This window comes from Alligator mississippiensis, chromosome 8, assembly GCF_030867095.1.
Source record: "Alligator mississippiensis isolate rAllMis1 chromosome 8, rAllMis1, whole genome shotgun sequence".
Lineage (NCBI taxonomy): Eukaryota > Metazoa > Chordata > Crocodylia > Alligatoridae > Alligator > Alligator mississippiensis.
The window spans coordinates 58064483-58078096 of NC_081831.1; the positions used below are offsets into that span (position 1 = coordinate 58064483).

At 42.7% G+C, this 13614-nt stretch overlaps 1 protein-coding gene across 1 annotated transcript in view; it reads right to left on the reverse strand.

Moving 5' to 3' along the window:
* The window catches only part of LOC102564980 (sodium/hydrogen exchanger 2), a 55404-nt gene that overhangs the window by 12422 nt on the left and 29368 nt on the right, over nucleotides 1–13614 (reverse strand). The window contains exons 5-6 of the mRNA XM_059733120.1: nucleotides 7073–7269; nucleotides 1864–1953 (exon numbers count right to left, since the gene is read on the reverse strand). Of these exons, the coding sequence (XP_059589103.1) occupies nucleotides 1864–1953; nucleotides 7073–7269 (287 nt within the window). The remainder of the gene's footprint in view (nucleotides 1–1863; nucleotides 1954–7072; nucleotides 7270–13614) is intronic.

Sequence of the window (13614 nt, forward strand, 5' to 3'; positions counted from 1 at the left end):
ATCCTAGGCCATATTTTTCCATCAGAATGGGAACAAGGGATCTCAGACTGCACATTACAATTATCCCCACTAAAGAAATAAATTAAAGGAAGAAAACTGCCTCTGGGTTCCTGAGTGTTTGCTCTCTAACTATCTGCATTGTTACCTTGTCTACTTAACTTAATTGGTACACAGCAGTTTTCAGCTAACATTACCCAATAAACACATCTTCAATAATGATTTACTATTCACACACAAACAAAAGAAGAAAAGTATTTCCTGTTTGCTATAGGAAAAAACCTCTTCAGCCTATTCAACTATTTCATTAACCTTAGACAAAACCCGGTAATACATACTAATTGTGAGGAGTCAAGCATTTGCTCATCCTACCAGTGCTCTCAGACCTAGCACCTTTATTTTTGTTAGTTAAAAAGAATAGAAATATTCCCTTGAAATTAGCACTCAGTTGAAAAATGCTTTACCATTAAAAACATTCTATTTATAACCCATACTTTACCCTTGACAAAATGTTTCAAGGGACTCCATCTGTTTTAAAACTGCACTGCCACAATACCAACTATTGCTACAAGTAACACTTCCAATTAAAAGAACCAGAAGTGATGAGAAACAAAACTAAACCTTTCCAGTTTGCTCCCTCCTTGTGTTTGGCAGCCCTTGGGCGTACTGCACAGTCACCTTGGCTGTTTCCTCTACACAATCATTTTCCCTTTTGTTTAATGTGTGCCTGTAAGCCCTAAAAATTGGCAATGGGAATCAGAAACTGCCATTACTGTCAATGTCCAATTAAATGTTTTGAAGTCCTATTTGTCTTGATATGTAAAGTGCAGTGGGCTAGACAGTGACCCAAGCACTGGTTCCTCTGCACTGCTGCACTGGTATAAATCAGCCTTGAAGCTTACCCTTGGCAAGCTGGTATCCCCACTTGGCACAGTGAAGGTAACCAGCTCTATGTCCCTTCTGTCTGGCACTTAAGGTATAACAGCATATCAGAGGTGCAAAGGAGTTTCCCCATGGCACCCTGCATTCCACTTATCTCTAGTTGTCCACCTTAACCTCCCAAAATTACCCACAGCCGTATTCAGTTGAAAACTGGTCCAACTGAGGATCTAGCCCAGCATGTCCTGCAGGCAGTGTGGTGCAGCAGATAAAGTCACAGTCCTGCAAATGTGAAATCAGGAGTTCTATTACTGAATTTGGCATTGACCTACTCCATGACCTTGAGCAAATCACTTTGCCTTCCTGTCCTGTTCAAGTGACTGTTTAAAAGTGATTTCTATCTGTAGTTCTAAGGCTTTCAGCTACTGCATTTGACATAACATCTGATCTACTAAAGCTGATAGACACTAAAAAGTTTTCCAATTACATCAAGGCTATATAGGTCACCATAGAAATGAATGATATTTTGACTTGGAGAAGAAGTGAGCCAAGGCAACTACATTAATTTAGTTTAGAACCCTGTACCAGTGTGTTAGGGAAACCAAATCTTGTTTTTCATGTCTGATAATCCTTGCAATTCAACACCACAAAAATTAACATCCAGTTAACTTTAACTAAGTATTTACAGCCCCGTCTTCCTCCGGATGTATATGTATGTGGCCTCAGCCCCACTAACACAGGGGCAGGACATGGAAGACCACTGCAGAGCACGCTTTCTTTGTGTCAGGTATATCCTTATCCCCAGGACTAGGTTTGATTGTTTTTACTTGTGGAGCTTGCATAAAGTGGGAGTTTTTTCATTGACTTCAATGCACTTTGTGTCTTGGCCATGGATAAGTGTAGTCAAATTGCATTGCTAGATGAGCAGGCTTCCTGGCACAGACAATCAGGATGCTTGGGCTATGTTTCCAGAGTTGAACCACTTACCCGCATGTGAATCTGTTCTCCAACAGTGGGAGCACTTTCTCTTTTCCTCTTGACATCTAATAATTCCACAAGGGGACGGATGGTCATTCCCTGCAGCATAATAACGCATAACAGAGAAATCAGAGTCTCTTCATATCAAATCAGTAGGTTTTGTAATTCTACATCTTCCTCCGCACAGAATCATGGGTGTCAATGCTAAATGGGTGGAACGACCCAGTTTTTGCTGCACTGAGTGAGGACTTGTTTCCAGGGAGAGAAGTCCCTCTTTCAACCAGTCTCTGCTAAGCATTCTTTCATCAGAAAAGGAAGCTATGCAAAACAATGACAATTTAACAACTCTGTTTCCCATTTATCATCCACATTCTCTATTTGGTAACAGACAAGTCATGTTAATAACTGAGTCTCATCAATGGGAAGTCAAACATTTGTGGATCTTAAGCCCAAAGAGACCATTATAACCACTCAACCTGACCACCTGCATAGCAGAGGTGACAGATCTTCAACTGGCAGTTTCTGCATTAAGCCTGTAACTTTTGTTTTATAGAAGGAGCTTATATTTAAAGACATTAATTGATGATGATATGCAGCACCCTGAAGAAGGTACTTGGTACCCTGCTGAGTACAGTTCAAGATTTTCCTAAAATGAAGCAGATCCTCTGTTTCTTGATTTCTAGTTTAGAATATCATACATTAGAACTCATTACCCAGAGAATCTGATTTTTCTGCCAGTACAGTAAGCTGATTAATCAATGTATCCAACTGGTAAAAGGTGGGAAAAGTTTTTCATCTGCCTTTTGATTAAGATAAGTTTGAAGGTGATGCTTTGATGGTAATATATTCTATTTTTTTAAACCTGCCACTTCATTAAATGACTTTTCTAAGAGAAGTTCACAGCAGAAATGCTACAGTAGCTGGTGTTCATGGCTCTTAAGTGTCACAAGAGTTGGCACAGAGGACAACTGAAAAATCTTTTTAATTGTGAGAAAATTAATGTTTCATTTTAATTACTAATATCAGTACAGAATTAATCAACATTCAATGTAAAGAATATACATTTTACTCATTTAAAAATGGCACTTTGCAAACTAGGCAGCGCCTATGTAATTTGGACTCTTGTCTTTCCCTAGATAATCAGATGGGCTTGTTTTCATTTTAAAGTGACAGTCTGGAGTTTTGTCACCAGGACTCTTAACTTCACACGCATGCAAACACACACACACATAGGGAGAGAGAGAGAGATAGTTCATTGGCTCTCATCCTGAGCCTTGTTTTGTTTTAGGTAAGGGGACCATTGGACTTATATAGGGGTGGGAAAACTCCTGCACCCTCTGGGCACAACTTGCCAGCTTGAGGCTTTAATTCAGGCTGTAACCTGACCCATGTGTATAATGCATTATTGGTGTTGATCCAGTAGCTAGTGAACAAGTATCTACAGTTCACACACACAAACACCCACACAAAAAACCTTCACAATTGTTATCTTTGTTAGCAGTTTTACCGGGGAGGTCACGGTCTGAATAGGCAAAGAGATTGAACTATACATGGAGAACATGGCATTTAGTTTTTAAATTACATTGAAAAAGAGAACAATTAAGCTCTTTGGAGGCATTCAAGACAAACCAAAGTCTTTTGAGGACTTACGGGTGAAATGCCATACATCCAGGCCAGTCTGGATGCTGTTAGAATGTGTCGATTGCTTAATAAACTTTCACAAAACTATTGATCGGTCTAGTTCTGTCATGTAGGACTGGTGAGAATACTTATGTAATAGGTTAACAATGACCAAAATAAACTGGGTTATATAATGCATAGATATAAACATGTAGAGATAAGCCTAATTGCTTACATACTTGGTCATTTTTGTGCCCGATACAAGCACTGCCAGATACATGCTGGGACTTCCAAGATAACAAAGTAGATCTGTGCTCTTGCAGCTGCTTGCATATTCCCACACCCCTAAGCACCTGCATAAGGGCCAAGGACAGTCTGCCCTACTGTTGGCTTGTTTTCACTAGACAAGCTCTCCTCAGGTCAAAATTTGTTCCATTCCAAAAGTGTAGGCTCACTAGTTTAAGCAAAAATCATTGTTCCCCACACAAATAAAAAGCAGCAACAATAAGAGCTGAACACTAATATGGGGCAAATCCTTTGTTTCTTCTCATTTACTTCATAGGTAAAAATGCACCATGAAGAATGCATGGATACTGAAGTAATCATTCTGGGCTCATCCTGCACCCAGTGTAAATAGAATATTCCCTTTGGCTTTCCAATGGCTGATTTTTAAAACCTTCCTTCAATATTTGTATCTATTATTTTGATATGCCTTTTCTGTGTCAAAGCACATCATGCAATTGTTTTAAGCAAGTTTAAATATTTCTGGCTCTGGAGGTTGTCCTGGCTACATGATGCAATAGGAATCCAGAATGTGAATCAAGTTAGTCTTTAAAAACACTAAGTTTCCACTGAATAACTCAAGGTCACAGGGTCATTCTTCTGAATCACACCCACAAGGAATTCTGTTTAACTCTCACCCTTTTGCATGGAGATGACATCACTGTTTGAGCCCCAAGGTTACACAAAAGCCCTTTCGCAGTCCTGAGAATTATTTTACGAAGCACCCATGGAATGGAAGCGCTGCCTTAGAACAACCTTTGTCTGCGACTCAGAGGGCTCTGCATGAGCGGACCTGCCGAGTGACCGGATCTTTTCAATTTCTGACCCACATTTGCATCTTAAAACTTGTCAACCTGCATGTAACTACCCTTTCCCCGCCACTAGCCTATGCTCATGCCAATCAGCCTGCCACAGAGAACTGAAAATTATGCTTTTCAGTAGAAGTACAAATCCAGCTGCCTGTAAGACTCATTCCTAGGCCCAGGCCCAATGGCATATCCTACTCATAACTATATTTGCTCAGCTTGTAGTACATAATAGGAAGATGTAAAGAAGTCTTCTGTATGGGGCTAATTGTAAAAATAAAACATCTGAGTGTGAATCACTATGCCTGTGCACAGACTAATTTGTGGGCAGTGGGCTGCAGAGTCCTGTAGGAAATAAGTAAAGTGAAAGCAATTCTCTCCCCAAGAACGTGGAGCAGGCATGAGGCCCATATGCACCTGTGGCTGTAGCCTCAAAACTTCACAGGCCCCAGCTGCTGTATCACACAAATGGGAGGTGGTGAAAGGGAGAAGGACAGATATTGAATCACTGAATGGACCTTATGCATTTGGATGCAATAAAGTCTCTGGAAGCTACTCTAATTAGAGCCATCCTTTATACCAGCTTTAAATCTTGCCTAGTCTACATCCACATCGTAGAAGTGGACCACACCTGGGAGAAGTCAGGCACATTTGGACAACTCTATATTCTTATCGTAAACAAGAATATCAGCCTTTATTTCACACAAACATTTGTCTATATATAAAAGGCCTGCCCCTAACCCCGAACCTTTATAAAAACAGGTCAGTTTTAGGAGGCTTAAGTCTTGGTAATTCCTTAAGCAGAGAACCCCTAATTTGTACCACTAACTCTACTTCAGGCTGTGATCTGACATACCTAGTTTCAAGATAAGCTAAATAAGCGTGCACATTTCAGAGAAGGCTGAAAACTGAGATTTAAACAGTAATCCAGTTGCAACTATTAACTTGCTATTGGCGCAGCATAATTCTAGCAAAAGGCTGATAGAATCAGGTCCAAAATCTTTTAGCAACCTAGAAGCTTCTAGGAATATTATCCACTAGATGGCACCGTAATGCCAAGCCATGTTCTTCCTGCACATCCTTTTTTGTGAGGGGGCATGTACTTTCCACAAGCAAAATAGGTTTTGGAAATCTCAGTCGGAACTAAAATGAAGAGGGAACGTATCAGAAGGGGAACTTAGGAATGTCAGTTACTCTTTTACCCCTCTGAAACACTGAATGGATTTATTTTGGAGGAGGGCTTAACTTGAGGTGTATTTTACACTATAAATATGCACACAGTAGGACACCAGGGGCATTTTCAGGGAGTGTTTTTACACATGGTCCAAGGGTGGGAGGGGAGCACTTTAATTAGAGTGTCTTTCAGACCCGCTCTAATTAAAGTGCCTGCAGTATCTCATGTATCAGTATCCCTGCATTTCAAAATGGCAATGGGGATGCTTTAACTAAAGCTATTCAAACAAGCTTTAGTTAAAGCACTCCCACCACCATTTTGAAGCACAGGGACACTAATACATGAGGTGCAGAGGCTAACTGGAGCACACTAATTAGCATACTTCAGCAGATTCAATTAATTGAGTAATTACAGCGCATCAGAGAAGCCTTCCAACATGTCTACAGGCACCCCAGAGGTGTTTAAACTTCTTGGTCTGATAGCAAATTCAAGATCTGTTTTTTGCTTTGGTTTTTATTCTGTTTTATGTAAAAAATGTAGAGGCCTCACTTTAAAAGGGGAAGCTACACTACCTGCTCACCCATCACATTTTAGCCATTGCTTCTATGGATAGAACTGCATCAATGCAAGATGGGGCACACCAGCAGGGAGACATAAGTGTAGGCTCACTAGTTTTATTCTTGAATATATTCCAGGACTTGAGGGCTCGGACAGTAAAGAAGTTTTTCCTTATGTCCAGCCTAAAACGGTCTTCCAGGAGTTTGTGGCTGTTGGACCTTGTCATCCCTTGGGGCACTCTGGTGAACAGGCGTTCCCCCAGATCCTGATGCACACCTCTTATGTACTTTTAGGCTACCACCAAGCACCCCTGAGCCTGCACTTCTCCAGGCTAAAGAGTCTCATAGCTCGCAGCCTCTCTTCATAAGGCATGCTCTCTTGCTCTCTGATCATGAACATGGCTATCCTCTGAACTCTTTCAAGCTTCTCCACATCCTTTCTGAATTGTGGAGCCCAGAATTGCATGCAGTACTCCAGCTGTGGCCTCACCAAGGCCAAGTACAGTGGGAGGATGACATCCTGGGTCTTGCTTGAGATGCATCGGTAGACGCAAGCCAGAGTTTTGTTCGCTTTGCTGACTGCAATAAATGCAGGGGACTGGACTTGATCACCTGTGAAGCCCCTTCTGGTCCTTTATTCCTATATTCAATGCTTGTTCCCATTAGACTTCACACCCAATCTAAAAACTGTCAGCCATTTATCTGAAATAAAACACTGTCATGAACCAGGTAATAATTACACTGACATAGGTATTCTAACATATTGATAGCAGTTGTACCTGTACAAACACAGTGAAGAGAATGATGACTGTTGTTGCTGCGATGAAGAGCTTTTTTCTAGGAAAGTCAGGGAGCAAGAAAACCAGAGAGAAACATATTGCACCTCTGAGACCTCCGTATGCTATAATAAATTGGTCCTTGCTGGTAACAGTGTTCACATGTAATCTGTTCACAAAAAAAGTCAACACAAGAACCCCTAAAAAGCAGGAAACAAAAAGGGAAATTAGTAAACAGAAAGAAACCACAGCAGTCATAATGGTAGGAAATATTTTTGGACAAATAGTTATTACAATGGGAACAACTTATAAATCAGTCCAAACTGTGCAGAGAAGAATTCGTCAATATACTATATACCCCATCCATCACTGCAAGGGGATTCCTTCACTGGTCTGAGTCATGGGACTGATGTTCACCGTGTCTTGTATGGGTCCCAGTATAACTAAAAAGCTGGACTCAATTACTCCCAACTTGGAAAAGACAGGAGATAGAAATGATTGCCCACCATTTAGTGGGCATGACGTAACAATAAGATTTTAAACTTCTAACACTATAGTAATTTCTCTGTTGGCCACTCTAAACATTGCATATTGTTCTGACCTATTCTAGAAACTGGGGTTTTGTAGAACAAAGTTAAACTACAAAGGCAAGCTGACTATGTGGCTTATGTTCATTACAAGTTCCCTTGAACTGCTTTAGCTTCAAGCTATAGTTAAGGCACTCTAAACGTTTCATATGTTTTCTAACTGAATTAACTTTGCTGTATATTCTAAAGTCCTTAATTCATAAAGATGTATATAGTGTGAACTTTAGGCTGTGGAAGATGTCACAGAAATCAATGCCGTTTATAATTATTTGCAAAGAAACGAGCTAAAAAGTGCAGTAGATCAAACCATGGAGCCATTAATATTACAATATTCCCTTCACAAATACTGTGTAAGAAATGTGCATGTGTATCTTAATTCCTAAGGTTTGAAATGCCTAATATCATTAAGCCAGGCATTACTCAAATGAAGCCAACCAAACTTCTATAAACGAGATCAAAAACAGGGTCTTAAAGTTTGAAATGGTGACTATAATTAATTAATAACAATTCAGAACATAGGCATTTCCTTTCCAAAGATTAATGGCTTCTTTGAGAACTGATGACATAAGAATGTCATTGACTTCTGCCGGTAATTTAACTAGACCAATATTATTACGTTTTAATGCTTTTTTAAATGGTGTTTTAAAACCCTAAACCAATTTATTTGTTATATAATAAGCTTTAAAAACCATGCATATGCAATACCTATCCAGACACCTACATCCTTTTTACAACTAAAAATAATCAATTCCCATCACACAGAAAAAACAGTTTAAAAAAGAAATCTTGGGGTCTTCAGGAATAGTGAACTCAATTAACACTCTGGCAGTGGTGCATTCCCAGTTCTAGGAGCACTACGGTATTAATGCCAAGAAAAGCAGGTGATGATGAGAACTCCTGTTTCCAAATGGAGTCTTCCATCTAGCTGACAATAACATTTTTAGTTCAAACTAATGCTGCATTTCACAAGTAAAGATGAGCCAAATGAAGCTAGTCATTTACAATCAAATTAACTTCAAGTGCTACCATTAAGTAGGAGTGGTTGGTAACAGAACTATTTCTTAGGTCATAGAAAGTGTAGACCTTTTACCAGATCTGTATTTGGTTTAATGGGTGCAGCTCTATTAATTTTAAAGGAACTATGTTTATAACAGCTGCACATCTCAGCTTTGTGTTCCTTTCTTCCTTCCATCCTTAACTCCTTTATGTTTTTTAAGCTACCTCGAGACTTGTTGGTTTGTAGCAGTGACACGATCAATCATTTTGGCCAAAATATTTTTTCTCTGGGAGATACACTGTGGCAAAAAGAAGACAGAGTTTCTTTATTCTTTAGATGATGCTTGAGTCCTGGTGGTGTGACACCACTCTATACACCTCCTGGGACTGATGTTTCTCTCACTCTGCGGGCTTCAAAGGGTTTGGTTCTGATTTAACCCAGTGTAAGCAAGGATAGATTCAGGATCTACTGCTATGTCCTGGCACCTGATACATGAAGGCCACCTGTTCCAATAGCAGTAAACATTTTTCATCATAAAGACCTTTTTTCAAGAGCTTTATTCTCAGTTTAGGGCCTTTAAGCTGCAAGAAAAAACACCAGTACATGTTCTGAAGCTGTAAGTGAAAGGGGCCAATGCAGGCTACAAGATATCCAAGCCCTTCATCTTCTAATAAGGGATATGGGAAAAGTGAGATTTAGGTAGAATTTAGGCACCTCACTCCAGACATGCAATCGTAAATGCTGCATGCCCCCAGCAGCTGGGAGGGCACGGCGGCACTGGCGGCAGCGGAACAACGGCAGCACAGTGGTGGCTCCCGCAGACATCACCGGCGCTGTCGGGGGGGAGGGGTGAGTGCCAACCACTGGTTTTTCATAGGGGGTGCACCATCATGCTCAGGGGGTGCACATGCACCCGCGTGCACCCCCTACTCATCGCCAATGCATGCAATCCTAACTCCTTCCCTCCACACTCAGCTGCCACCTAGACCTGAAGACACTTAAAGTCTGTGGACAACTAACTTTTTTACTTCAAAGTTCCTTTGGTACCGAGAGTCCTGCCTCTGCACAGGCCCACCACTGCCCCAGTCTGAGCACTGCTTGGGATCCAGAAACCAGGTGTTCCTTTGCACTAAGCTCCCTCAGGGGCCCAATCTCAGAAGTGCTCTCGCACAGATCTATTAAAGTAGTTCTCCACTTTGTTAGACTTGAGGCACCCCTTGGAAACAGCCAGCTCTGAGTTTTCACTACAGAAAAAAAATAGTTTTCACTCATTTTCACTTGTTTTGTTTCTACAGTGAGTTGTTTCTCACTCTGAGTTTTCACTCGTTTTTTTACTACAGAAAAAAATAGACCAATTTTTTGTCACAAAGAACTTAGAAAGATCATAACCACAGATTTCTATTTGAAATCTCTGAGTTTATCTTGTGAATTATGTTTCCACACCTAACAGTGCTAATTTGCATAGCATCCTGCAACACCTTTGAGAGGATCTCAAGGTATTCCAAGGTGCTGCGGCACCCTGGTTGAGAATCACTGGTCTAACACATCCGTCCCAAAGGATTGGGCTTCTCACAAAATGAAGTGGCGGGGTTACTGCTTTCCCTCCCTGCTCCAATAATTCTTTCTGTATTTTACATTACATATTGCTTTGATAAAATGTGTGTGGATTCCTTGGACCAGAGACCAGAAACCAGGTCTCTCCCCTTCTGAGTGCCCAAAGTATTAGACTAAGGAGCCAAGCACCCTTTTGTGCTCTCTCCCTGCCCCAATGAACCTTGGATTCTTTTTTGGACAATTTCAGCAGGACGACAGAAAGCGGTGCTTGCTCTCTCATGCCCAGAATAGCCCATGGAGCTGTGGGTCTAAGCATGAACGATGAGTGCTCCCCGAGGCTGGCGGGGCACAGCAAATGTTCGCAGGCAGCGGCAGTGGTGGCAGTGGCAGGGGCATGGTGGCAGCGAGCGGGGAGCTCCCACAGGCGGCCGCAGCAATGGCAGCAGGAGGTGGTGAGCACTGACCAGTGGTTGGCAACAACCTTCAGATGCCGCCAGCAGCGGCAACCAGGGACGATCAGGGACCACCTGCAGATGCCGCCGGCAGTGTCAGCGGCAAAGGGGGGGTGGTGAGCAGCGACTGCTCGCAGGAGCTGCCAATAGTGTTGGCAGCACTTCTGTCAGGGGTGCACCGCCAATCTCAAGGAGTGCACATGCACCTGCGTGCACCCCCTATGCATTGCCAATGTCTCTAAGAGATGGGCATGGTGGTTTTGAACCCCCACAGGATGGTGAGGAAATTCAACCTGAATGGGAACAGTCCTTCCTCTTCTCATTGTACTTGAGAAGAAAAGCCTGAACCTTGCTTAGGTAAAAGACACTCCCATCCTCCGAGTACCCCTACTGGTATGCTGATTTTAGACAGCGTGCTGGCTGTCTCCGATCACAGTCAGAAGTCCCTAAGTCCCCACGTTCACTTTAGAGTTTGAGGTTCATGAGGGAACCAAAGCCCTGAGGTAAGTGCGGAAGCAGAAGACCTGAAGAAAGTACAAGGAGGAAGGGGAAACAGGAGGTTTCTTCATTCTTACTGAAAAAGTAGGGCAATTGGCTAGTTACCTCAGGTGTCTGTACATGAATGCATGGAGCCTGGGAAACAAACAGAAAGAATTGGAAGTCCTCACATAGTCAAGGAAGTATGATGTAATTAGAATAAAAGAAACTTGGTGGGATAGCTCGCATGACTGGAGCACTGACATGGATTGGTACAAACTGTTCAGGAAGGACAGGCCGGGGAGAAGAGGAGGAGGAGCTGTATTTTACATAAAAGAGCTGTATGCTTTCTCAGAGCTCTAGTGTGAAACTGGAGATAGGCCTGCTGAAAGTCTCTGTGTTAGGGTCAGAAAGGAGAGCAACAAAGGTGATGTTGTAGTGGGAGTCTGCTGTAGACCACCAAACTAGGAGGATGCAGTAGATAAGGCTTTCTTCAGACAACTAGTGGAAGTTTCCAGAAAATAGTCCCTGGTTCTCATGGGGGATCTTCAATCACCCTGACATCTGCTGAGACAGCAATACCACAGTGCGCAGGCAACCCAAGAAGTTTTTGGAGAGAGTTAGAGACAACTTCCTAGTGCAAATGTTGGAGAGACCAACTAGGGGCCATGCTCTTCTTGACCTGCTGCTCACAAACAGGGAAGAACTGGCGGGGGATGCAGAAGTGAATTGTAACTTGGGCAGCAGTGACCATGAGATGATGTAGTTCAGGATCCTGAAAAAATGAAGAAAGGAGAGCAGCAAAGTACAGACCCTGGACTTCAGAAAAGCAGACTTTTACTCCCTCAGGGAACTGATGGGCAGGATCCCCTGGGAAGCCAGTCTGAGGGGGAAAGGAGTCCAGAAGAGGTGGGTGTATTTTAAAGAAACCTTAATAAGGGCTCAGGAACAAACCATCCTGATTCACAGGAAGAGTAGCAAATATGGTAGGTGACCAGCTTGGCTTAGCAGGGAACTCTTCAGTGAGCTTAAACTGAAAAGCAAGCTTATAAGAAGTGGAAACTTGGACACATGACTAGGGAGGAGTATAAGAATATTGTCTGGGCATGCAAGGCAATCAGGAAGGCCAAAATGATATTGGCACTACAGCTATCAAGAGATGTGAAGGGTAACAAGAAGGGTTTCTGCAAGTATGTTAGCAACAAAAGGAAGGTCAGGGAAAATGTGGGTCCATTACTGAATGGGAGAGGCAACTTAGTGACAGATGATGAGGAAAAAACTGAAATACTCAATGCCTTTTTTACTTCAGTCTCACAGGCAAGGCCAAGTCCCAGAATACTGCACCAGGCAGCACAGTTTTGAGAGAAGGTGAGTAGACCTCAGTGGTAAAAGAACAGGTTAGACACTATTTAGAAAACCTGGATGGTTATAAGTCATGAGGCTGGATGCAATGCATCCAAGGGTGCTAAGGGAGTTGGTTGATGTGATTGCAGAGCCACTGGCCATCATCTTTGAAAGCTCAGGGGAGGTCCCGGACTTTGGGAAAGGGAAAAAGTAGTGCCCATCTTTAAGGAAGGGAAGAAGAACAATCCAGGAAACTACAGACCAGTCAGCCTCATCACAGTCCTCAGGAAAAATCAGGGAGCAGGTCCTCAAGGAATCCATTTCTAAGCACTTGAAAGAGAAGAAAGCAATCGGGAACTGGCTCACCAAGGGTAAGTCAAGCCTGACCAACCTGATTGCTCACTATGATGAGTTGACTAGTTCTGTGGATGCAGGGAGACCAGTGGATGTGGTATACCTTGATTTTAACAAGGCTTTTGATACAGTCTCCCACAGCATTCTTGCAAGCAAGTTGAGGAAGTATTGGTTGGAAGAATGGACTGTAAGATGTGTCCTGGACGGCCGGAGCCGACTCAAGGTGATTTAGAAATTACTCGGTCACTGGGCGGGCTGGTGAATGGAGAGGCAGACAACGCATATTGGTTGCAAAAAGCTTTACTTACGCCGCTAGTAGCCGCGACGCAGGTGGTCCAGTCGCTTAAACAACTCCACGAGTTGCTCCAGCTGGCAAGGCTCAGGCCAGCTAATCCATCCACAAATTAAGCCGGCAGGGAAACGGTACATCGAGGATTGCGCTCGGCGACGGGGAGAAGAATCGATAGGTGATCAGGCTATCGATCAGCTCAGCCACAGGTCAGATATCCTTAGATGCACTCTGCAACGTGCTCAAAGTTCTCCGACTTGGGCGGAAGTCGCACGAAATTTTATACAGCCAGCAAGCCAATTACTAGCCGCCACGTAGGAATAATTTAGAACTGGCCAATAGCAGGACACAAATTTGCATGCGAAATGGCAGGAACTCTCTTGCACCGGGGTTTTCTGTTGCAGCAGAAAATTTTTGCTGTGCAAGAGACTCTCATGTGGCGGGAAAATTCCATCGTGCCGAGGCACTTAAAATCATTGGGTTGTGACAAG